This window comes from Dermochelys coriacea, chromosome 2 (assembly GCF_009764565.3).
Source record: "Dermochelys coriacea isolate rDerCor1 chromosome 2, rDerCor1.pri.v4, whole genome shotgun sequence".
Taxonomy (NCBI): domain Eukaryota; kingdom Metazoa; phylum Chordata; order Testudines; family Dermochelyidae; genus Dermochelys; species Dermochelys coriacea.
Window position 1 is genome coordinate 61,596,819 of NC_050069.1, and position 27,443 is coordinate 61,624,261.

Genomic DNA, 27,443 nt, shown 5'->3' on the forward strand with positions numbered 1-27,443 from the left:
ATAGGAAGCTTCTTTCAACCTTAATTATAGATAATACTATACAAGATTTAAAACATGTTTCTAGGTGCTTAAAATCCAAATGATAAAAATGCATACCATACCTTCCCAGAAAACATTTGGGGAAAGTAGTTAGTTTTCTTTTCCTGTCTTTTATTAGGTTTCCTTGTTTGCACATCATTTTGTAGAGTTTCTCTCCCTGCTCAGAGATCATCACCCAAGTATCTTGTTCCATACCCAATTTTAAACCTGCCAAAAAAATCCAAAATGCTTTTGTATTTATAAAACATTTCCGAGCTATCACCATTATCTTTCAAATTTTAGATATAAGTAACAAGCATAAAAAATAAATATTTAAGTGTATAAAAGCAGAGCATAACTGCACACATTAAATTATCTTTATGAGTACTTAGATACTATTATTAATATGATATGAACAACTAATATGAACAACTAATCCCCTTAGAAGTAAACAATAAAATATTCCAAAAATATCTGAGAATATATTAGAATGTTATTTATAAATTCCCTACAGTGAAGTGACAATCAATGAAAGTTCCTGACAGCATATATTTATTCTCCCTTACACTGATATCAGAGTAGAAAATATTAGTGTTGTGCTTTTCAATGGTTTCAAGTGTGTGTGTGTATTGGCGAGCGGGTCCCCTCCCCCATGTTTGAGAAAAGCTTTTTCCATTTTTCAATTTTTATTGTGTTATAAAAAAATAATTTGTACTTATGCTTTACTGTATTATATATATATATATATATATATACACACTGTATTATATTATATTATATATATATAATATTATATATCTTATATAATTTGTACTTATGCTTGTACTAGTGCTTTATCTTTTTAAAGTTCTATACAAAGACTAATTAGTCCTCACACATATCCTTCACTGCAGAAAGGCAAGCGTAGTTCACCCTATTCTACAAATGGAAATAGTGTTTGAATTTTTATTTACTTCACAGCTTTTACAAAAAAAATTGCACGCTTTTCATTTTGTTAATTTTTTCCTCATTTTTTGTGTTTTTATTATGGGTCCTTTATTACCTCAGTTTGAGTAAAAGATAGCCTTATTGTTGTTCAGAACATATTTTCCTTGAACTGTATGATGTATTGACCATGCATGAAGCCCCCAGAAAGTATTGGAAATCATCCCACAGCTGACTTGCTTTCCCTATAAACAGTTCTGAACTCTGCAAAAATTGTACAATGTGGAATTTTTGGTTTGTATTTTATAGAAACATTCCCAATTTATCTGGGTTTTTTTTTCAGATTTTATCAGTTTTAAAAACTGGAAATCTTCTGTATGAGTAGTAGGTTATTTAATTTTTTTAATCTGCAAATATAAACAAAACAAAGATAATAGTGGCATTAGTTGGAAAAAAGCTGATAAAATATAGCATTTAACATCGATACAGAAATGTTTCTCACTAAACATTCACCTGATACTGATAATCCAGACAAACGGATTAACCAATACAAGTATATTCACTCCTGAGGAAAAACAACTTAACCAGTATACTGCTCTTAGAATATATGGGTCAAATGGCATCCTGAAGCATTACACTCGTATCAGTTGCCTTCATTTTTTAAAATAAAGGAGTAAATGCACATCATCATAAATCTTGTTTGAGAATATGCTCCTATTAAGTTAATACAGACAGCTTGAATGTATCTTACTGCATTCCCTAGGTATTTGCATAAAAGCCAACAAACTCTATTAAAATCCTTTTTATAAAAAATTTCCTGATACGGGGGTTGGAGCTCCCATTACACCAGAAACATGGTGATATAAAATAGTCTTGGTGCACAGCTCAAGTTAGAAGATTAATAGCTACAATAAACCCAATACTTCAGCTATAGCATTCTTTTCCATTTTGCTCAGTAGTATTTACCTTGATTTAGCAGAATTAGCAGAATTAGGAATGAATATAGGTTGAATTTCTCTCAATATCTTTCACATAGCTGGTTTTGATTTAGCATTTCAGCTTATTTATTTGGGAAAGATTGTCATTGCAAGAAAAAGGTGTCCTTTTTGTTTAGATAAGGAGTTGAAAGGGACCCACCTCCCAGGAGATCAACATTCTCTGTGCTCAGTTTCTTTTGGTCCAAGTCTTTTTCTTATAATCATTATCTGTACTATAAAAGCGTCTCCACTGGTCAATTTCATTTTGGATTTCCTGGTTGTGTGTCAATTAGTTCCTTCCACAAAGGAAAGCATCTCCTCATAACCTCCTTATCTGGGCAAAATTTCTAAGGAAGTCAATGAGAGCTTTGCCTAAGTAAGGCATTTAAGAAGCAAGCCTTATTTTAAATTGATCTGTTAGACAACACACTGATAGACTGGAGTTACAGCAGTTAAATAGCAAAACTTGTGATGGAAAGATAAAGCAACCAGGTCTCTTTCATTATTGGATTTAGAATTGTAACAAGTTGCTTAACTGTAAAAAAGCTTGAAAAAGTTTAGCTACAGCCCATAATGTTTACATCCAACAGTTGCTAGAGGGACTATAGAAAAGCATATACTACAACTTATGACTACTACAAATTATGACTATTATGACCTTAATTAAATGAATTGGGTATCTCCCCTTTTTGATTTTTAGAAAGTGGGCCAAACTCTATTCTCAGTTTTGTGTGTGCAAACTTCATCTGAATTGCACACATATAAAACAGAAAAAATCGGTTTCATGTCTCATTAAGTAAACATAGAATTAAAGCATCTTTTTATTCATGGTGAATGGGAAATTGTTTACAGTTACTTTTAGAGTATTTGAATTCTGTAAAGATGTTTGTTTGGTTCATGAGTCATCTGGCATCCTACTTGTAATTAAGTTGATGCATCCTGCCTCATAAAAGGTGTTTATACAGATGTTTTGGAAATTGTCTGGGTGGGAGGAGATAGAGCAAGTTTATGAGTTGCCAGAAGACGAGCATTTAAGGAACAGTTTGTTAGATTCTGTGCTGGGACCCAATATGACTGTTGCCCCCGTCTCTCTTTATCTCTTCATCTGCCATTCCATCCCCTTCCCCCTTCTCTTTCTATTTACTTCCTCCTTATATCATAGTTATATCTTCAGGGGCAAAAGTATTGCTATTAACTATTAGTTGAGAGAAACTGCAGACATGACAATATGGGCCCACATTGTAAAGTTCCGTTCTGAAATCCAAAGTTCTGGAGTGTTCAAATCTGCGTTTTGATTTGGCCCAGTGAAGCCTGCATGGAATAGGGATCTGATCATCATCAGGCACATCTCTACTGGAAGAAACTCAACAGCAAAATTCTATAGCACCAAAATGGGTAATAAAAACTGACAGCATGTCAACATGAAACACTTTTCAAATGGCCTCACTTTTCATGTGTGAACTATAACTGTCAGTCAGGAGGCAGAGCAAATCAAGTTGGATAGTACCCAGGTTGTCTGGCTTGATTGGCTGAAACCTCTCTGACCAAGTTGCATGAAAGGCCCTAAACCAAAAACAAATAGCCTTCTTTCTTGTTTTATGCACCTGGGTTTCCCCTTTGTTTCCTCACTCACCCTTTCAAATGTTGAGTACTTTGAGGTTTAAACCCTTTCACCATTATTTATTATTAGTACTTCTACATATTTATTATCAGTACTTCTATATATATTAGTGCCTAGATTCGCCAATGGAGATTGGGGTGCTTGGTGCTATATAAACCTATGGTAAGAGACAGTCCCTGCCCTGAAGATCTTACAACCCAAATAGAAAAGGCAGATAAAGGATGAAAGAAAGAACATATCATCATCATCATCATTATGGGGAACTGAGGCACAGAGTGATTAAATGACTTGCTCAAGGTCACACAGAAAATCTGCGACAGAGACATGAAATGAAACCAAATCTCTTGAGCCCTAGACCAGTGCCCCAACCACAAGGTCATGCTTCCTTTCATCGTCAAGATTCCATATCTTGTTACTTGCTCTGATATGTTTGCTGGCAGCTGAAGTTAGTGCTATGTAAGTTGGTACTGTGTTGTCTCTTATTGGCTTAGTTTCTTACTCTGCACCGTGTTCACCATGAGTACCTGGGATTATGGCCACTTTTGAAACCAGGTTGACATTTTGTCTAAGGTTCTTCTACCCACATTGTGCTTTTTAGGAATGATTTTGCCTAAGGTGTGGATTTTCACCTTCCTCCACTTGGGGCGTGATATGGATATAGGGGTGATGTCATACTTCATACTTTTATTTCTGGTGTAACTTTTCGTGGAGGGGGGAAATGTACGTTTCCTGGTTTTATGCTTCAGAAGATAGCCTTTGGCGCAAATCAGGATCATGAAGAACTGATGTATCAAATTACACTGCCTTCCCAGTGACAATGGTGGGCCACTAAGTGAGGCTAGCTCACATTTATTAGCATTTCAGGGGAATGAGCTAGCTGTCATTTGCATTACCTGGAGGGTGGCTCATCTGCACGAAGTCTCAATACAGCCAGCTGGCTCATTTCAAAAGCATAGGTAGCTCGTCCCAGGATGGCACCAGTAAATACAGATACATTAGCAGACATCATGGGGCAGATCCTCAGATGGTGTAAATTGTCATAGCTCCATTGGTCTCAATGGCACTAGCTGAAGATCTGCCCCAGGGACTGTCAAACTTCAGACCAAGGCAGCTGTCAGATTCCCATAATTCACAGGTCCCCAAACAGTGGGGAACGCCCCCTCACAGGGAGAGGAGACACATATTGGGGGGGCATGGCTGGGGCCTAGGCCAGCCCCCACAAGGAACGGGGAGGGAACACCACCCAGCTCCACTCCTAGCCCTGGCTGCCAGCCCTGTGCCCGAAGCTCCGCACCCCGTGCCCTGGTTGCTGGCCCCACACTTGGGGCCCAGCAGAGGCTCTGCTCCCAGCCGCACCCCCATCTGTGGCCCCAACCTTGCCTCCCTTACCCGTCCGCAGCCCCACCTCCAGGAACCACAGTCCCACTCTCAGCTCCGGCTCAAGGGAGAGGGGTTGCAGACCAAGCTAAGGGTGGGCGCAAGGTAAAAAGTTTGGAGACCACTGCCATAATAGCATGAGTTACAAGTACACATGGCTGGAGTCACATTCAGCAATGATGTCCTTCCTGGTTGAAATTTGGTTTACGTGTTTCAAGTAGTTATTACACTAGTGCTTCACAGACAATTTGACCCAACATCATGAGTCTGCCCTTTCTGGAGCTTGCCACTTGGCTGTACTTTTAATGAAAACACAAATCTAACATGGACTCCCAGAAACAAAATGCAATGTAAAGTTTATTCACCTACCTTTTCTTCTCTCTCTCTCTTTTAGAATAGCTTCCAGCCATTCTTGCTTCTCTTCGGGAGTTTTTGCCATGCATACAAACCATTTGTTCTTTGCTGTGTTGTGGATTTTCCAGCCATTAACAACAATGTGGCCACTGCTATGATAGTCAGCTGGAAATAGATAATGGAGAGAAATCTCTCAGAGTAGCATGAAATGAATTAAAATATGATTGTTTTTTATTAGATTCCCCACCATAATTCCTCAGCTCTTCCTGTAACAAACAAAAGAACAAGGAATTTAAAGTATTGTATCTCTAACTTTGACAATCAAAATCCACACAGACTGTAAGCTATGCTGTATTTCCATATACTATATTCCCTGCCGAAGAAGCCTTCAGTGAATTTAGCGTTTTTGAATAGTGTTAGATTGACAGCGTTGGAGCCTGAATTTCTCTATATAACCACAGATGATCTATTATTTGTAGCTTTCCCAAACTACATGACCAGTGTGCCTGGACCTCAGGTTTGACCTGGAGTGACAAAGGAAACTAAATTCAGAGAAGGTAGTTCAAGTCTCCATTCCAAAGCAGTCCTTGATTCCAGCTAACAAGGAGTTATCTTAACTGGGCTTTAGCTGAATAAAGTAGAAGTTATCATAAGAATTATTGGTTAACTTTAATACAAATAGAAAGGAACAAAATAATAAAATCTTCTTTGGTTTCCAGACCAGATTTGGTTACCTATAACTAAGGTTGCAGGTTTGTCACAGAGGTCATGGAAAGTCACAGATTCCATGACTTTCCATGACTTCTGCAGCGGCCAGTGCACCTTGCTCAAGGGCACCTCAGGCAGCCCCTGAACCAGTCGCATCGGACCCTGCTAGGGCACTCTCAGGCCCAATCCCCCACCCCCCAGCAGCAGCAGAATTTGGTTGTAGGAGGAAGTAGGGGCACAGGACAGGGTGAGGTGGGCTCTGGGTAGCACTTACTTGGGGAGCTCCCTGGAAGCAGCCACATCCCCTGCTCAGCTGCTAGGCAGAGGCATGGCCAGGCAGCTCTTCATGCTGCCTCCGCCCAGAGCACTGGCTTCACAGCTCCCATTGGCCAGGAAGTGTGGCCAATGGGAGCTGCAGGGGCAGCGCCTGGAGGTGGAGGCGGCCACTCCTCCGCCTAGCAGCTGAGCGAGGCGGATGTTGCTGCTTCCAGGGAGCCCCCCAGGTAAGTGCTGCCCAGAGCCCACCTCACCCCGTCCTGCGCCCCAACCCCATATCCCCTCCCACACCCAAACTCTACTGCTGCTAGGGCGGGAGGCACGGAGCCAGGTATGGAGCCTGCCAGCCCCGCCACACACATCCTAGCACCAGTGGGGGTTCCAGGCCGTGTGCCAATACCCACCCACAGCCCCGACCCTCAGGACACCCTCCCTCACCCTACCCTCACCCCCGCAAGTTTTAGTCAGGGGTATATAGTAAAAGTCATAGACAGGTCACGGGCATGAATTTTTGTTTACTGTCTGTTACCTGTCCATGACTTTTACTAAAATATCCGTAGCTAAAACATAGCCTTACCTATAACCCATTCTTCCAAATACAGAAATGTCAGCATTAGCACATACAGTATAGTATGTATTTGTTTTCAAATATCTTGAATTTTCAAATCTATTAACTTTACCAAAAAGAAAAGGAGTACTTGTGGCACCTTAGAGACTAACAAATTTATTAGAGCATAAGCTTTCGTGAGCTACAGCTCACTTCATCGGATGCATTCTGTAGCTCACGAAAGCTTATGCTCTAATAAATTTGTTAGTCTCTAAGGTGCCACAAGTACTCCTTTTCTTTTTGCGAATACAGACTAACACGGCTGCTACTCTGAAACCTGTGATTAACTTTACCATATTCTATCTTATGAACAAGCTTTATACATTTTGTTATTCATTAATGTTACTTCCTTTTTAGTTACAACATGTCTTTACATTTTTGATGTTAGCACTTTCAGCTATGACTCTTATCTGGAAATCTGCTCAACAAGGAATCTTTCACACCAAAAGTAGTGTCCTTGTCTACAACGATCATTCTTCAACCGAATTAGCTGCCTTTCTTTTGGGCAGATATATCTGCAAAACCCAAGTGACAATAAAAATCATTTCATGAAAAATATAAATTAAAACTTGAATTAACTACCACTGTGCAATAAAAAAAGATTAAGGTCAACAGTCTCTCATCATTAACTTTCTTTAAGAGGCAGGAAAATCCAAAGGCCAGCCAGAAACCATCCTAATAACTTCAGAGCTTTATACTTTGCAAATCCTTTTTCATAATTCAGCCCAGTTTTGTATAATGAGATGGGATTTTCCAAAACTGAAACCTTTGCTGAAATGCTTGCTGAGTTTTATCATAAATCTCAGCAGACATGCTGGTATCCTTTCAATAACTCTGCATTTTAATAAGATGGAATGCAGCCAAGTACTGTATACACAGGCTGGGAAACATCAGTAACTGTCAGAATTTATTGTTCAGAGAATCAGGAAACTGATGTCTAAATATTCAGCTGAAGACTTGTTCTGGTGCTCAAAAGTGTATACGAGAGAGTGTAAGTGTGTGAGAGGGAGAAATTTACAGTAATTTTTATAACATTACATTTATTATACTAATTACAAGTTTTTCTATGGCACTTATTACTGTAGTATCTGAACACCTAACAAACAAACACTGACATATTTATCCTCACAGCAACTATGTTAGGAAGGGAAATACTATTATCTCCACTTTAAAATATAATGAATTGAAGCAGTTAAAGATTAAGGCCCAGATCCTCAAAGATATTTATGCACCTAATTCACATTGATTTCAGTGGGATTTAGGAGCCTAAATAGGTTTGAGGATCTGGGCCTAAGTGCCTAGCCCAAAGTCACACAAGAAGTCCATTGCAGAGCTTGAAAAAGAACGTAGATCTTCAGACTACCAGACCAGTTCCATAATCACAAGATAATACTTCCATATTTTATGTGCTGTTATTATAGTGGGAGATGACAGCAGCTCCTATATTTAGGTTGCCTAAAATTTTTATTACAGGAGATTGCTGAAACCTTTTTCTCAGAAGCTCTAACATCTTCATTGTTTTCAGCAGGTCTTGAAATTTGGTGTGTGGAAAGCTCTTGGGTCCAAGGAGTGCGCTTGCACTGCCTCTTCATTGCCACTCAAGTTTTGATGAGTTATAAACTCTTTAAAAAAAACATTTCCCTTCTTTTGTGTTATTCTGTCACTTGCATGCCTCAGAACAAGTTTGGCAGCATATCAAAATAATAACTCAACATGAACATTCTAAGGCTGGAACCATGTTGTTGCCAAAACATCAGCATCAGCACACACTGCACTGGGAAAGCCTGGGAGCTGCTACAGCAATTGTAGCATGAAAGGCAAGGTAGGAAAACCAGGCCAGGCCCCTTCCGCAGCCATCCGCAGACTCAGCACTTAGTCCCAGGGATCCATCTATTCCTCTCTGGGAACAACATGAAGTGGGAACTTTCCTATCTCCCAGAGAAGAAGGGAAAGAAAGAGAGCCTGACTTAATCAGGCTTCCTCTGATTGGCCCACACACCCAGCACATGGCACCAGCAGCCCATCCCCTTCATTGGGATAACAACCTTCTAATGCTAACATAGGTAGCCCTGCAACTCAAATGGTAGCAGTCGGGCAGTGCCAAAGTTCTGGGGTTCAAACCCTGTTGATTATGAACAACAAGGGACGTGTTGCAGTTGCATAATAGCATTTGTTTTTCTCCTTTTACCTTTATTTAAAAAAAAAAAAAAAACTAGGAAATTCTATAAAAAATATTTTAAATCAAGGTATGTAGGTTGCAAAATCATCAAAAAGCACACAAAAACTAATAAATGACAGATACAGAGTTACTCGTGCAATGTTAATTCAGCTCTTTGGGCACATGAATTATGGGACAGTTTTTAGTTACATGATCATAATACTGTTTTTTTTCCAGTCTCATTCAGTTCACAGAATGGATGCACAAGGGGAGAGAATTAAGATTGTGCAGCAATAGCAAATCTGGCATTTCCTAACTTTTGAGTGCTTGACTTTGCAATCTAAATAATGTTTTTTAACATAGTTTGTTTTGTACATAATTATAAATATATTTTTCTCTATAACATTTATATAACTGAATTTTTTTAAAGAAACAGACAATACAAACATTACCATGAAAATAATGTATTTTCTGTTATAATAAATACAATAAGAAAAACAACACTATGCCTCCTGATGCTTGAAACAAAATGAATAGCTTCCACAAATTGTAATGCTCAGCCAAGGCCTGGCTTCATCAAAGAAAAATAGCTTTTAAGAAACGCATTATTAATTTCCTTAGGCACATCATTTGCATTATAATATGTCGTACACATAAATCCCTCTTTTCCCAACCCTTTGCTTCTGCTAACAAACGAGGGATATAACAGCACTTATCTATGTCTGTCAATCAACACACTCCCCGAACAACTCTCTCAATTACTCACTCCTGCAGAACCTTTAAGTACAGCAATGGAGTCAATAAAGGTTTATCAGTTTATACCAGCTGAGACTCTGACCCTATGATTTTAATAAAGAAAAGGTTGTCCATTAAAGGCTTGCACACTAAAAAATTGCACATCAGAAGTTCTGGAAACACCACTCAGCCTCCATTAGTCTTTACTGTTATTAATATTTATAAAAAGAGCAGTACATTTTTGTGACGCTTTACAGAAATTCAAAGGTAAGAGTCTTGCGCCACATAGCTCACAACCTAAATTAAATTAAACACTGGACAAAATGATAGCAACAGACAATTAAAGGGAAGAAAACAATATAATTCCAAATAAGAATATCCAAAACAAATGTGAATGAAGCTTGAAATAATAAATCAGTACATTTAGCAATAAGACAGGGCAAAACCAAAGAAGCAGATAGCACTACATTAGACATCAGCTGTAGAAAGCATAATGAATTAAGTGGGTTATAAAAGAGGCATTTGAATGCACCCACTGGACACAGAGAAAGGGAGATCACACACATTGGGGCAGCGTGAAAAAAGGCATGATGATGCAAGTGGGAGGGAGAGACAAAAGGAGCAGCAAGCTAAGAAGCGATGGTGCAGCATTGGTTGTAGGGAGGGCTGTACATAGAAAAAAGATGTTGGCAAGGGGACAATTGTACAGGGACCTGAAAACGAAGTTGAAGCATTTTAACATCATTCAGAGAATCAGTGAAGCAACATAAGGAGGGGTGACATGGCAAAAGCAGCAGAAAGGAAGAGTATTGTAGCATTCTGTACAGATTGATGTGGATAGGGGGAGAGTCAAGGACGCAGGAAGCGAGGAGGTTACCGTAATCCAGGTAAGAGAACCAAAACATGAATTTAGGCCTTAGCAGCAGTGAAAAGGGGAAGCACTGGATTTTAGTAATGTTTCAGAAGGGGAAGGGACAAGATTAAATAATAATCAGGATGTGAGGACAGAAAGAAAGGAAAGAGTGAAAGATAATCCCCAAGGCTTTTAAGTGACTGAGGGGATAGCATTTTTGGGGATGGGGGAGGGGAATGAGAGAGAGGGAAACAATATAGGAATAAAGATGAAATGTTGATAGGCTTGAAGAAACAGTAGGATATCCAGGACAAGACAGTGAAAGGTGAGGAAGGATGTGAACCTGAACAGAGTGGAAGAGATTAGGAATTGAGAAGTGTGATGGGGCAGGTCAGCAATATATTGATGGTATGAGAGATCATGGGAGCAAATGAGGTCACCCAGGCATTAGATGTCAGGTGAAGAAAATGAAAGGATTGTAGGCAAAACTATAGGAAACACAAGAGAGAAACAGGAGGAGAAGGAACAAGAGGATTCACTAAAGACTACATTGAAGGAGTGGTCAGCAAGGTCAGAGGACAGCCAAAAAAAGATGAGTCACAAAAACCAAGGATGAAAGGGTCCCAAGTAGAAGTTGGTGGTTAACAGGCCAAAGATTGTAGAAATACCAAGAATAATGGGCAAGGAGATATCACCTTTAGACTGGATGAGGAAGAGGTCATTAGTGTCTGCTATGAGGTAAGTTTCAGTGGCACAAAAAAGGTGGAAGCCGACTGACAAAGAAAATGAAGGAGCACTGAGACTAGACAGCATGCTCAAACAGCTTGGAGATAAAGAGAAGGGGAAAGGAACAATAGTTAGAGAAGGAAGCAGGACTGAAAATCCTCCCTCTGACTTGCTATGAAGATACTTATCGTCCTGTAATCATGAAAAACATGAAAATCAACCAACTACCAACTGCCTCCCTCCTTCGTCTACCTGATTTCTCCTTGGCTCCACCCACCACCTGCTTCTTCCAGCCCCTCAGAGTGGTCATCATCCGCATCTCCTCCACCACCAATTCCTATTAGTTTTTCTTAAAGAAAATTAACTTCCTAAGTGAAATTCTGTATTACTAGAGCTGGTCAGAAAATGCCAATTGTTTTTTGCAGTAAATTTTTTTAGATATATGCTCACCGGGCTAGCAGGGGTTCATCTCTGGTGGGGCAGAGAGCAGTGGAGACATAGTGGCAATGATGAGACGTTAAATGGGAGCAGCTAGGGCAGTTCTCCACAAGTAGAGCTGGGCAAGAAATGGCTTACCTGTCCCACAAGACTTTTTGAGATTTTAAGTTTCCCATCTCCGCATTGGACAAAAATTCAAAATACCAAAATTTTGAGCAAAGTTATTATCCAGAAAAAAATGAATTGGGTCAAAATGTTTTCATAATTTTTAAATATTTCATTTTTTTACCTTTTATACATTAACATTTTTTAGTATAATTTACCAAAAATTTCTAAAGAAAAAGTCATTTCAAATCAGAAAATGAAACCTTTCATTTAAAAAATGTTGAAAACAGATTTCAATCATTTACAAACCTTTTTCCCCCACAATTTTTTGAATAAGGAGATTTGTTCAAATCTTTTTCATGAACAGTTTCAATTTCAACAAATAAACATTTTCTAATGAAAAAACATTTAGTTGGATAATTCTCAGTCCACTCAATCCATGAGTTCCCTCTCTTTCCTCCTACCCCTCTCACTAGTAAGCCTTCCTCTCGTGGGGAAGAAGGGGTTGCTTCTTTCCCTTCCCAATTTACCCTCTCCCCCTTCTATGTGCTGCAGGGTGTGAGGCAGAAATCCCAAACTGAAAAACAAACCTCCAAAGTATTTCATTTTTTTTAAACTGAAAGCCAAAAAACATGTCATGTGTTGGTAAAAATGTTTGGCTTCCAAAAACCTGGAAAATTTTAACTGAAACCCAAACATTTTTATAAAATGTTTTCAATTTTCACTTTCCAGGATGTGTGTAGGTGTGTGTCTTTAAACAAAAAATAAGAAAATTATGACCAGCTCTATGCATTAAAATTGTAAAGGAATAAAATATCTTTTTCCCTTTTCCTCTTTTTAAACTTATTGTGTTGCAAGTATAGCATATAAAAGCAAATAAGATAATGTTCTAAAAGACACAACTTTCAAACTGTTTTTACTACCACATTATAGGAACAGGAATCTCTCATGTAAGCATGCTGCATGTTATAAAGTGAAATTTAAAGCACCATTTCAGTCAAGACAATAAACATCACTTTAGCATTTCATCACGACTCTGCCACCAGTTTAAATCAGTCAACTGTGACTGATTGACTAGGGGCTTGTCTTCACTACCAGGGTAAGTCGACCTAAGTAACACTACTCCAGCTACATGAATAACGTAACTGGAGTCAATGTAGCTTAGGTGGACTTAACTCGGTGTCTTTACTATGCTGTATCGACGGGAGACGCTCTCCGGTTTATTTCCCTTACTCTTCTAGGAGAGCTGGAGTACTAGGGTTGATCAGAGACTGCTCTGCTGTCTATTTAGCAGGTCTTCACTAGATCCGCTAAATCCACCCCTCCTGCATCGATTGCAGGGGTATTGCTCTCCCCATAGTGAAGAGCAGCCCTAGAATAGTAACTGCCCAGCTCATAATGTTTGAAATCAGTGATGTGTCACAGAAGCACAGTTTTAGTGGGACTATCTGCTCCTATAAAGTGAGATCTTTATTATTTCCTTTAAATCTAATACTGCAAGGTGCTGAGCACTCTCCACTCCCTCAGGAATCAATGGCACTTGAGACTGCTTAACAATCCACAGGAGATGTTCAGCACCTACAAGACGAGGTTCTTTATGTTATAACTGATCGCTACAAATGTACTCACCTGTGCCATCATCTACGTTCTCCACTTCCATTACCTCTGTGTTTATTCTGCCTCGAAAAAGATACCGATGGCCATCAGTAGAGGCTTTGCTGTTCTTCAGTCGTCTTGTAAGAGAAAAAGCATAAGAACATTGTCCAAACACCATACTATACATTGTTTCTGTACCATAACTACTATTATTTGTATGTATTTCAGTAGCATCTAATGGCTGCTATAAGAATCAAGGTCCAATTGTACTGGTGCTGTAGAAATCAGAATGGACCCTGTCACAAAGAACTTACATATCTTATAGAGCTGTTATAAAATTATAGTTAACTCATAATATAGTTTAGCTAGCAATAGTACAGTGAGGAAAGTGGAGAAAGTTCAGTTAGGATGACACCCCTGTCCCCCTCCATACACACACACAGCATTTTCATTCTAAACCTCTTTTATCAGTCACTTCTAGTTTGCTGATTAACTACCTTTTGGGTTTAAGCCTCTCATACTTCCAGGAGAGAATCATTCTGGAATGTTTGATAAACGTTGATGCATGATGCATCCACTATCGAGTTATCAGAACAAGAAGATTTTTGGAACTGTTAGGAAATGTTCTGAGGCTCTTGGCTCTCAGATATCTCTAAGACCAATTTCTTTTCTAAACTTCCAATATGCCATGTAGGGAGCTCTGGGTGAAGAATATGTTCCATTTTATTTCAAAAGCAAACGCCTTAAAGCACAGCATAGCTTATGATTGTGATAACCATGTGCTGAATATGCACAGTAAGTTATTTTCTTTAACTTCTTAAGCACTGATTGAGGTAGGATACTCCAAGTATATCCACCTGCATTAACTTGAATGATCCATTATGCTTATAGGGCAAAAAAGAAAAGGAGGACTTGTGGCACCTTAGAGACTAACATTTATTTGAGCATAAGCTTTCATGAGCTTTAGCTCACGAAAGCTTATGCTCAAATAAATGTGTTAGTCTCTAAGGTGCCACAAGTCCTCCTTTTCTTTTTTGCGAATACAGACTAACACGGCTGCTACTCTGAAACCGCTTACAGGGCAGTTTTCTTTCCCATATGCTTACTGAATAATCCTTATCTGAACAACAGTTTGGTTACTATATTTTTATCAAACATAAAATAGGCATATTGACTGTGCAAATTTTTTCTTGCTTCAGTATTAAAAGGGAATGACACAAATACAAAAGGCCAGGGAACACAGCAGAGATGAGGCAGTATGAGCTATGAGTTCCAGTTGGTATACATATTGTTTTTATAGAAATTATAGCAATTAAAAAAAAGCATTGACTTTAATGAGGCCCTGATTTCACCCTTCATTCTTTAATTTTGGTCACCTACATTTGTATAGGTGATATTTGATTTAGCAATATTAGCCCCCCATTCAGAGAAGCACTTAAGCACATGCTTAACATTAAGCACAGTTCTGTTGACTTCATTGAGAGTGAAGAACATATAAGCATGCGCTCAAGTAGCATCCTGAACAGAGACGCTTTCCAGAATCAAAGCCATAGTGATGAAATACATATATTTGATAGTTACAAACACTCTAAACAGGCATCTATCTTTGGGGGTGGGAAAGGAAATAAGGGGGAAGAAAGGAGAAGAAAGAATCTTAAGACTCTACAGTCATAGATCAAACGCTTTCAGCTTCTACATGAAATGTCAGTGTTTTATCCAGGATGGGCACCTTTTCCTCCAACAATAACTCATCTTAGCCATCCACCAGATGCCTGTTCCCCTTGCACAACAGACTGTAAACACATTTCTGTGGCTGAGTAAAAGTTCTTAAAGGAACCTTAACTATGAATCCCCTGACTTCTGTGAAAGTAAAATCTCAAACCTCATAACTAGGATTTAATTTGTTCTCATTGAATTATAATTTTCTCTATGTCTGATCACATAAGTGACTACAGGCAAGTCAGTGTTGCCTAGTGGCTATAGCACTGGACTGGAATTTAGGAGACCTTGGTTCTATTGCTGGATCTGCCACTGGCATGCTGGGTGACCTTAGGCAAGTCATTTCCCCTCTCTGTGCCTCAGTTTCCGCAATTGTAAAATAGGGGAAATCATACTGACCTCCTTTGTAAAGTTCTTTGAGATCTAAGGACAAGAGCTCGAAATTATTATTAGTTGTTTTTATAGTGTAACAAAATATTTATAAGTTTGTGTATCTAATTTCCATTTCAACATTTATAAATCTTCATCTCATTAACAATCCCTGTCCTTTTCCCAGATTTCCTGTTTTCCTCATCAGAGTTCTGCTCTCAAACCCCACTTGCTTCCTTTCTACTTTGCTTCATTTTTTTTAAAAGGCCATTGATAAGAGATATTTTATAGCATTTTATATATATATAAACTATCTTGAAATTTTATTGGGGGGCAGCATGATAAACATTTTTAACCTGAACTATGTTTTAACTGAAAATCAAAAATAAATATACCTTCTTACAGTAAATTTTGTGGAATTTCTACAACACAGCCCTCAAATATTGAATCATAAAAACAAAGGGGCAGATTCACTAGAGCTAATGCAGCAAGGTGTAAATTACATCTCCTCATATGTGCCGACTCCATGGGTGCTCCGGGGCTGGAAAAAATGGTGGATGCTCAGCGTCCACCAGCAGCCCTGCAGATCAGCTCCTCCTCCTCCCTCTCCCCCACCCCCCAGTGCCTCCCACCCGCTGGCAGCCACTCTGATCAGCTTCTCTTCCTCCCTCCCTGCGCCTCCTGCCTGCCAGTGATCAACTGTTCAGCAGCGTACAGAAGGCACTGGGGTTGGGGGAAGGGGGGCGGAGAGGCCCGGGGTGGAGCGGGGATGGGAAGAGGTGGGGTGGGGTGAGGCCTTGGGGGAAATGGGTGGAGTGGGGGCAGGGCCTGGGATAGAATGGGGGTTGAGCATTCCCGGGGATAGGAGGAAGCCGGCACCTGTGCACTTCCTTATACCTGTAAAAGCCCCAAATTAGCATGCAATATTTGCACTACCACCCTTTTTCACCTGGGGAGAGCTGTTTTAACTCCTGCTGGGAGCTCCCTAGCAGCTCTTTTTATGGGAACCATTACAGGAGAAGTCTGAATCAGTGCATTTCCTGGCCACTCTGACAAAGTCCCTTCAAAATTGATGCCACCAACTTTTTGATCTGAAGTGGCTCCCTATTTCTTTCTAATGCAAAGGAGTCTGTGGCTGCTCTCCAACACCGTAGTATCCTGCCTTGGCAGACCTTCCACACCCAATGACCTCCACAAGGGTCTATTCCAGTAGAAGCCACTATAGATCCTAGAGAACATCTTTCCCAAAAATCTGTAACTAATGCAGGTGAAGAGATTTTCATAGCATCGGGATATAATCTTATCCTGATGCTCTGGGATAAATAAATCAAAAAGCATACTATACGTATGATAACAAGTATATAACTTATTTTACACAAACATTCAGAAAATAACTGGACAGATTTTTTTTTAGGAATAAGGAGTCAAATCTATTCATAGCTCTGTGTAAAAAGTATATATCTGACAGTTTTCAAACAGGAATTGTACTCCCAATCAAAACAATAGACAGTTGAAGTCTCTCACACATTTTCTAAGACTTCTCACACACCTTAAATATATATTATTTACAAATTATTCTTTAGGATCATTCATTCATTTATATCCAGAATCCCACTGACTTTGGATATTCTTGGATGGTTATAGTTAAGAGTCTAAGTTCTACTGACTTTCAATGAGATTTAGGCTCTTAAATGTACGTCACTTTTGAAAGTGGTCGTTAGAGTCATAAGTCCCATAGGCACTTTTGAAAATATTACCCTTAAGCCTCAATTCTATAAACGGCATCTGTGAAGGCACAGGTGTCCTCTTGCATCGTTCTCTTTGCAATGTTGGTGCCTTATACCACAATTAAAACAATTTCCCCCATCTCTGTACTAGTTATTTAGGCAATATAAATTTTTTTTTAAGTCTCTGACTATGATGGACTTGTTCATATGGGAAAAATGTAAATAATTTCTACAGTAAAAGCTAATAAATTACCTGTGTTTTCGTTTACAGTAAACCAAAAGATTGTCAAAAAGAAAAAATACACGCTCCTGGATATTTCCTGCAGAAATTTTCAGCAAAACTCCATACATTAGCATTTCCGTGCATGTATCTGTGATGTTGGACCCCTAAACCAAATGGAGAGAAGCAGATTAGTCCATGCAAATTGATGACGTTTGCAAAACAACCAGATTGCAGATTTCTGTAAAAATTAATTTTCAATTATAGCAGTTCTTTTTTTAAAAATTACTAGGAAGAAAAACACACAGTAGTTTGCTTTTAAGTTTAAACACTGATTTGAAATGTTTATTAATGAAGACTTTGCATTAATCTCCTGTTACCATCAGGTTCTGGGTTTTTTTCTCTCTTTCTTTTTGTGGTTTATTAAATCTCTCAAATTATATTAATCTCTGTACATGACAATTTAGCCAAATGTTTAGAGTTAGGTTGGCTATAAAAACCATAACAATAACCTTCAAATAGCTTAACTATGGTCAAATTCTTATGAAAAAATGAAATTAGAGGGGCCATGTTTCAGAAGACTGCATACAAACAGAAATTCTGTCCCACTGAACCTAATTTGTCATGAAGTAGTTCTGATGTATTTTAAATAGTTAAATGTATGTACTTTCATACCAAACTTTCAAAAAATAAAAACAATCAAAATACCCAAATTATAGACAAAGCTGACAATGAAACCTACAATAAAGGTTTTAACACATTCCATTATAGTCCCAGTTCTCAATTGTTTATAATTTTGCCAAACTAACCATTTGATGAAATTTTCCATGCTTCTTACTTTCTAAGGATGATTTTTTTTCAAGTGTCAGTGAAAATAGGTCAGCTGTTTGAAAACCAAGGCTAGCGAAAAATAAGTAGTTTTTCCAATGATTAAAAAGTTCTCCAGTGGTTTGTTTGAAGAGTTCTACCATCTCAGTGCTTTAGAGAAGGAACTTGACATTTGGCTGGGAGATTGCTATCTTTTGCTGCCTCCTGACAATCCAAGCAGTTTTGGCGAGATATAAACACCTGAAAATCACTATATACTCATGTAAAGGAGCTTGTTAAAGACTTTGCTGCTAAAATTTCTGAATATGCTGTCTGCACTGAGCATGCTATAATTCCACAGATCTCTCTACATGCCAGTTACACTGAGCGTTCACCTAGGATGCTATGAGCTATCTTCATGATAGGAACAGAGCTATAGTTGAGGATGTGGGGAATGCAAAAGAAGCAGCAGTCATGGATACCGTTTCCCCATAACCCCATTACTTTGGCCCAAGAGAAGATGTTCTGAGTTGAGATCCAGGAGGAAATCAGGGGTTCTAGTCACAGCTCTTCCTCTGACTGTTGTTAATTCTTTGTACTTCACAATCTTTACTACAGGGGTATACATTTCTAGTGCACACTAGCATGTTGCACACTAACTTCCCTTGTACACTAAAAGTACACAGGGAAATGGGACTACATTAATGCACACTAGGGAACTATTAGTGTGCATCAGGATGGTCCATATGGGCCCATTAGTATGCAATACACTAGTGAGCACTAGAATTCACACCCCTTTTATGCAGACTAATGCACTGAGGAGTCAAGCCATCAAACTCCAATCTTAGGAGGCAGACATGTATCATTCATTCACTGTACTGTTAAAGTAAAAGCGGTTGCAGAATGTCACACCGGCAGAGCTGGGAACAGACTCAAGTCTCTACTATGGCAAGTTTCAACCATTTACACACACTGTCTTTCAGAATGAATTTGCCAAATCTTTGTGTCTGGCTGCGCCATCTGTAGCCACTAGACAGAAAACCAGCAATTTTTCAGCATTTTTTTTTGTTTTTTCTACAAAAAAATGAAATTTTCTGGGGTGGGGGGGAGATAACCATTTTCCAAACAGCTGTAGTAATGCAGCTTATTGTTCCACGTTCATGTACCAAAAGACCTTATTGACCAAACTTTTTTTTGCTGCTCCTCCCCGCAACTCCTGCCAGTCCAGGAAAGACTCACTGAGTTAAGCAGGCGGCTCACACCTGGGATGGCAGCAGGACCGCTGGCTCCATCGCCAGAAACACCCATGACAATGTCGTACAGACCATACTGGGGCTCCTCACTCTCCCTCCCTCACTGACCACTTGGGACTCCCTACGTGCTCTCCTCACTGATTCCCTATCTTGGACCTGACACCCAGCCACAGCCCAGCAGCCCCTCCTGCAACCCTCTGATAACCTCATCATGTCCCCCACAGCGAAGCGTGCCCACAGTGTGAAAACCAATGCCCTACTTTATGCACAGATAAAATGGATAGGTTACTTTGACTCTGCATGCCTGACACATGATTAAAGTCTCAATTTTAACACTGCATTAACTGTAGTTTTCATCATATCACTACTCTAGGTGTTATTTTTTCTTTCCTTTTTTAACAAACTGCCAGCTGAGGTCCCATAAGATGAAAAAATGGCTGCAGAATGTTGCATTAAATAAACAAGTGTTTCATGGATTCCTTTTCCCTTGGCGATCTCCCATCTGAATGTTAAATAATGATAACCTTGTTTATCTTATAACATTTGACAAGATCTGACTTGTGATGGTATAGCTGTAGGTCAGTGATTTTAAGTGTTACTGTATTCATTGAAGCCCTAGAGAGTGACAAAGAAATCAAATCCAGCTCTTCCACAGAACACTATCACAACCCACTCAGCATAGAGAACCTTTCAGTATTCTTTTTATTTATTTAGCACTGTAAGGGTCAGAAAAAAGATCACTAACCTTCCTGTAACTCTTGTTTTTCAAGATGTGTTGCATATGTCTATGGAGTAGGTATGTGCATATCTCGTGCACCAGTGCTGGAGAGTTTTCCCAAGTAGTATCTGTGAGAGAGCTATGCATCTGTCCTGACTTCCAAGGAAGGGGTTCCCAAAATGTAGGTCACAGCCCAACGGTGGGATGCAACACAGTCCCGGGCTGTCCGTTGGCAGGGTCAGAGATTGGGAGTGGGGGCATGTAGGGGCATTGCCCCCTCCCCAAAACTGCATCTTTCTACTCCCCTCCCAGATCTAGCACTTCAATGCAGCTCCAGGGCACACTGCCCCATCCACTTGCCCTGCCTGACAAAGGCTGCACCGAGAGTATGTTTACACAGGAGTTTTGGGGGAGGGTCTGGACAAGATGGATTTTTCAGAGGAGCGGAGGAGCTGGGGTTAGGGAAGCAGCAGATGGATAGCTGGGAAGTTTCCTCTTTCTCAGGGTATGTCTTCACTACCCGCCGGATCTAGTCTAGACGCGATAAATCGACCCCTGAGTGCTCTCCCATCAACTCCTGTACTCCAGCACTGCAAGTGGTGTGGGAATGGCAGCAGTCAACTCACCGGGTGGAGATACCATGGTAAGTCTATCTAAGTACATCGACTTCAGCTACATTATTCACGTAGCTGAAGTTGCATAACTTAAATCAGTCCCCCCACCCCCCAGTGTAGACCAGGTCTCGGTATCTGGCTTGCATGTGGCTGCAGGGGGAGGGGGGTTTGCTATTTTTCAGTAGGAAGTATCAGGGACCCCCCCATGCACTGAGCTGTCCCTTCCATCTCAGTTGCCAGTGGCAGGGTGTGGGTGTGCCGTTTTGCAGTGTGGGGGGGGCAGGAGACACCCCCTTCCCGCATGTACTGAACCCTTCCCCACTCCCATCTCTGCTGTCCATGCTAGGATCCAACCCCACCCCCCGCAACACCTCTCCATTGCAGGCCACACGTGGTACCCTCACCTCCCAGCCATCCCTCCCCAGGCTGGAGTATGAAGCTACCAGTGGAAGCATCCTCAGCCTGTTCCCAGCAGCTGGGCTTGCTCAGGCGTTTTGCTACCTGTTGGTTCCCCTGACCTACAACAAGGCTACCGCCCCCTTCTGAAACATCCTTAACTCTTCATATGCCACAGCCCGTCCCGCACCCTCCACCTCCCCACGAGTCATCTGTCATCAGTGTCCTCTATCTTGAACAAAACTGGTCTCAGTGTCATCCCCCTCACCCCTTTGCCCCAGAGCCAGGTTGGGCTTCTCTGGTGCTGAACCGCTGATCTGACTGGGTAACAGGTTCTGTCTCCTTTCTCTGCCCCCACATCTCCCCTCAGCTGGAGAAGGCGCTCTCCCTCCTGTTGCAGGTGAACTGGGCCCTATGAGCTGAGCTGGCACTGTGGCAAATCCCAGAGCCAAGCAGAATGTGCCAGAACACCAAAGAACCTTAGCCCCGCCCCACCCCACCATGACCACTAGTGCCCGTTGGGGGCAGTGACCAGGGGGACCTTGTGTATGGTAAGGGAGCCACATGGAGCTTTGACTCAATTTCAGGGGTGAGGTCAGGGCTTTTGCCTCTGGCACTGCGGGGCATCAATGGGGTGCACTCCTTTTTGAGAGGAGGGGTACTACTGCCCTCAGGCCACAGCACTGAAGGGCCAGGATCAGGAGGGGAGTGGAAAGATGCTCCCAGTGAGTACTGGCCTCCTGCTGGTACATACATTTTATATGTAGGTAATAAATAAAATTAATAATTTTCCTCCAGAAGTGTTAATAGTGGGCTACAGTGCCTATTGCAGCTGCACAGGTGGGCCTCAGGGAAAAACAATTTGTGAACCTCTGCTGTAAGGCAAGGGCAGCACTGCCCTGTCAATCCTTCAGTTCCTTCGTAGTGGAATTTCAATGATAAACTCCCATGTGTTGGGAAAGGAGGGTGGGTAATGTAATGGACCTATGCAACACAAGTGACTGTATATATCTTCTTCTTCTTCTTCTTCAAGTGACTGTATATATCCACCGAAGCTGTTTAAAATGGAGACAAGGCTAGGAGTCTCATCTGAAGAGTGACTACAGGATTGCTTTTCGCACATTCGTGTCTTCCCTTGATGCTGTAGAAATTGCACAGTGTTTGGCAAACATGTATAGAGGACAATGCCACTGCTCTGCAGATGTACATGATAGACACATTTCCCACAAATGCACAGAGGCCAAATGAGCTGACAAATTCTCAAGGCGACAATACTTTTAACAGCATAGCACATAATAATGAACCTGGCATAATGACAGGTTTCAGAGTAGCAGCCGTGTTAGTCTGTATTCGCAAAAAGAAAAGGAGTACTTGTGGCACCTTAGAGACTAACAAAATTATTAGAGCATAATGAACCTGGTAATCCATTTAGAAAGCTGTTGTGCTGTAATAGGGTGACCTCTCATTCATTCTTCATAGAATATAAAGAGCTGAAGAGAAACCCCAAAATAGCTTTGTTCTACCCAGGTAAAAGGCTGGGCTCAGTGCATCTCTGAAGCGTGCAACGTTTGTTCATTTTGTGAGTATGTGACTTTGGGAAAAAAAAGACAAGTGACTGTATTGACTGATTAAGGTGAAAATCAGACACTAGTTTGGAAAGAAATTAAGACGCAGCCTAAACTACACCTTGTTCTTCTAGAATATGGTATGTGGAGTGGACCTGCACCAATCACTCATCCAGGTACTGATACAAGTGGATGTCTCAACAACAGAGGTAGGCTGCCACCACCGCCATGTAGTTGATGAAAATCCTTACTGCGGAGATATTCTTCAATCTGTTACGGTGAACTTGAAATGATCTCCTCCTACCATGAATCTTCTGTGGCCAGGGAGGATTGCCACATGGAAATAGGCAGCCTGTAAGTCGAGGGCAGCATACCAATCACCTTCAGCTAGAGAAGGGATAATTACAGCAAAAGAAACCATAAGGAACTTTAACTTTTTGATGTATTTGTTTAGGTTCTGAAGATCTAAAATGGGCCTCACCCCATCTGAATTTCAGTATTAGGAAGTACTGAGAGTAAAACCCTTTTCCCCAGTGAGGATGAGGCACCTCCTCTATAGCTCCCAATATAGACTCATAAGATGGGTCCCTGAAAAGAGACTGGGAAGAGAGGCAGGAAGGGAGATAGAAAAGGCAGGGTATATCCTAATTCCACCATGCTTGGTCCCCATTGGTCTGATGTAATGTTCTTCTACACAGTTATGAACTAGATAACCTGTTTGCAAAAGGAAGGAAAGGGACAGTGAGACCTGAGCTGGTAGGTATGCCATCCTGACCTGTGGCTGCTTGAACTGAAATGACCGAGGAGGCGGACGGCAGAGGCTTCCTTCTTTGTGGCCTGTGTTTATAACTATTCTGGTCCAGTTGTCTGGACAGTAATACCAGTCCAAGGGATCCTGGTAAGGTTGGCAAGGCACAGATGCAACTCCACAGATGAATAAATACTTCTGCCAATACGATCTAGTTTTTACACATCCTTTTCGTCTGGGGTAGCCTTAGCTCTACCTCGACTGTGGCTTTCATTCATTTCAGCCACTACCTGTGAACCCAGTTGTAGGGTGTGAATAGAACAGTTTGAATCCATAGGCTGGAACCTGTTATTTGTGCCTTGTGTAGTTTGCCACAGATGAATAGATGAATGGCTGTGCCAGAGCAAGCTGTGGGGCTGCATTATCACCTGGCTTCTTAGAAAGGCTATCTTCCCTGCAGTAGCCAGGTGCAATACGTCTACAAGTTTATGAGGATTTTCCTCCACCAACTCCATCTGAATACCAAGAGGTATAACTGTTCTTTTCAGGGGGTCTTAGTTAACTTTACAATCATTTGGAACTAGAGAAAATGTTTCCAATAACAGAACCTCATCTGGTGATTATGATGAGGTATTCAGAGGTGGCAAGGCAGAATCCGCGTGAGGCTGGACTTGAACCGCTGAAGTAGATGGTTGGTCCAAGGCAGCTTGAGGAAGGACCAGTAATTCAGTGTCGAAAGTCTCTTCAGTATGGACAACAAGTGGTCTATTGGTACTGGGTGGGGAAGCCACTCTTCTTGATGACCTGCTTCTGTGAGAAAGTTCGGTGGTTGATAAGAACATCAGAACGTCCATACTGGGTCAGACCAAAGGTCCATCTAACCTACTATCCTGTTTTCCGACACAATGCCAAGTGTTCCAGAGGGAATAAACAGAACAGGTAATCATCAAGTGATCCATCCCGTCACTCATTCCCAGCTTCTGATCTGAAGCTGAAGGCTCCTCCGAAGGCATCCAATATGGCCAATGTGGAGGCCAATATAGTGCTAGAGGCCAGGCCACCAGTCCCTCTATCTGCTTCTTGCAGATTGTCTTCTGTGAGAGCAGGAACAAGTTTTGAAGGACACCCTGGATTAGCGGGAGACATAGGAACCCACTTCAGATTCCACTGAGGATTAAGAATACTGCCAAAGGTCAGGGTGGTATAGTACCAGGAAGAGACATCAGAGACTGGGACTGGAATCTAAATTGAGCCTGTGGTACCGGCGGTACCATTGAAGGCTTCCCGGCTATTGGTACCTACTGTTGAAATGGAGCAAGTATTGGGGTTCTAGATACTGTCACACTGAAGAGGCCTAGGATGACGGTACCAATCCTAAAACCAAGGGCTGATGCCAAAGTCTACACTGTGTGCAATGGTACCAATAATGGACCTTCACCCTGAATCAGGAGTGATGGAGGTACCAAGAGGCATGACAGGTCCTTTGCAGCTGCGTAGGTCTCTGACATCAGGGCTAAGATCAGTGGTTGCCTGGCAGAAAGCAGAAGTGATGGATCCTCCGTTGTTACTGATGAAGTAGCTGGCCTCGATGGTCCTAGGGTGGGCACCAGAGTTCAAAAGTTCAGTCCTACGAGAAGCTCTGTGAAACAGTACTGGGGAGTAGTGAGCCAAAAGGTGCACTTTACCTTCAGTACCAGAGTGGCCTTCTGCTGCAGAGGAGTCACACACCAAGAACTTTGAATGAGTAGTCTATGCCATTTTCTTTTTGGCTTTAGAGGATGAGTGTGCTCTGAGCACTTATGCTTTCTGGAGGACAGGGTATCCAGAAATGCTTTCTGCTGAAGGGGGTCTCCCTCTGTCAATTGGCAAGAATAGGGGAGCACTCCTAGAGGGAATAGTCAATGTGCTCCCCTCCATTGATCAAGTGGGATACAGTGCTGGGCAAAGAACAGCTTCCATGAGAATATAGCTAAAGCATTCTTCCTTTTGCTTCTTTCTTCTTGATTTGAACTCACGGCAGATTGGACACCTTTCTCTCATGTGACCCTCACTCAGGCACTTCAAAACAGCAAGTGTGTGGGGCTCTAATAAGCATTGTCTTGGTATACCTGGAGCTATGGGACCTTGGCATAGGCTCCCCTGGTACCAGGCAATCCCCAGACAAACCTGCCTATCCAAAATAAAATAAAGACATCCAAAGGAGAAAAAATGAGTACCACTAACTCCAGTTAAATAATTAATTATGTATAATTTGTTTCCTCATAGAGGAACCAGGGCTGTAAAAGCACAGTAACATGTTCTGATTGCCGACAATAAAAAGGAACTTAAAGATAGGTGGGGCAACTCCATCCTTCATACCCTCAACTCAGAGCACAGGGGAAGCCAAGGCACATGAGCAGCATCAATACAGGTACCTCAAGAGAAAACTCTCTGGCACCACTGCTAGGATTGCCACCTGTCCAAGTCATTACTTTTTTGAGGTAGCTGACGTGGGAAATCTGTCAGGGTGCTTAGTACATGCCACATGGTGTCCAGTTTTATGGGATGTCCAGGATTTTTGTACCTTAGGAGGTGGCAACCCTAACCAGAGCATGAGTTTCACACACACCTACGTTGTAAAGGATGTATCCAATCAAAGAAGAACTTTTGTCCATCCAGGGGAGGGAAAGGAAAAGAATGAAAGGTGCCTCCCTCCCCTTGTACACCTTGTGAGGGTAGCAGGGACAACTATCGTCTCGACACTTGAGGTGAGTGCTGAGACTGCTTCTTCCCTGTGCCCACTAGAGATACACATTGCCCCAAAGGGTGCAGGGAAGGATGGAAAGGGCGCATGAAGGGCATTATGAACATTGAGAAAATCAGGGAAGAATTGCAGCTGTCTAGCTCCCTACTCAGGGAGCTAAGTCCTGGATGTGCCTGATGGTTCACAAAGTGTAGGATTTTTAAATGGAGTCCAAGGGAGATGGGCACCCAATTCCTATTGAAACTCAATGGGAATAGGGCTCCTAATTCCTTTAGGCTCCTTTGAAAATCATAGCCAGACAAAACATTCCTCCTGCTGTAAGAAGTTTTTAAATATTAAATTAATATTTTAATATCTCTCTGATCATGGGTATCATTTTAAATCTCTGACCTGTAATACTTTGATATTTGAAACAATGATATAGTGGGTATATCTAGGTTTTTCTCACTCTGATAAGTATGATTGTTTTTTGTTGTCCAGTTCCTAATTACCAGGGGGTTGCAGGTTTGGGGTTTTGTTATTTTTTTAACAACTTAAAATCAATGTATTGATGCTTGGAGGATGAACATTCCTTCCTCCACTGAAAGTTAAGCGTAATTTCTAACAAGAATTGTTCATCACAAAAAAATGCTTTTTGTGAAAACTTAATAATCCTCTCTCACAAGTTCCTGGTGGGAGAAGTGATAAAAAGTACAGATGTGAAAACAACAGAATCAACTGTAGTTATAAATTTTTTTCATTATCTACATGGAAATAGATTCTTTCAAATACCTGCATCTAGAAGCACCCTGAATAATGTAGCCTGATGCATGTTCCTGAAATTAAGGAAAATAATGCATGCAATGCACAAGTTCAACAAATTAATTAATAACCTTTTTATTTCAAAAGCAAGTACCTTCAAAGAAGACCAAGATACTAATCCACATTAAGGACTATGTATAGAGAAAATCTGAAGTTTTAGAATCACTATATTTTTGATTGGTCCAAGCACAAAAAGTGTGTGGAAAATTCTTCACGTGAATTTAGAACAAAATTTTTGCCCCATTTATATCATTCAAAACCAGCAGGACAAGATTTTAGTAAATATTTGG

At 41.0% G+C, this 27,443-nt stretch overlaps 1 protein-coding gene across 1 annotated transcript in view; it reads right to left on the bottom strand.

Annotated features, from left to right (window-relative positions):
* The window catches only part of PREX2 (phosphatidylinositol-3,4,5-trisphosphate dependent Rac exchange factor 2), a 305,019-nt gene that overhangs the window by 181,812 nt on the left and 95,764 nt on the right, over positions 1 to 27,443 (bottom strand). The window contains 4 exon segments of the mRNA XM_038389170.2: positions 102 to 246; positions 5,287 to 5,436; positions 13,507 to 13,610; positions 17,542 to 17,675. Coding sequence (XP_038245098.1) covers positions 102 to 246; positions 5,287 to 5,436; positions 13,507 to 13,610; positions 17,542 to 17,675 — 533 coding nt within the window.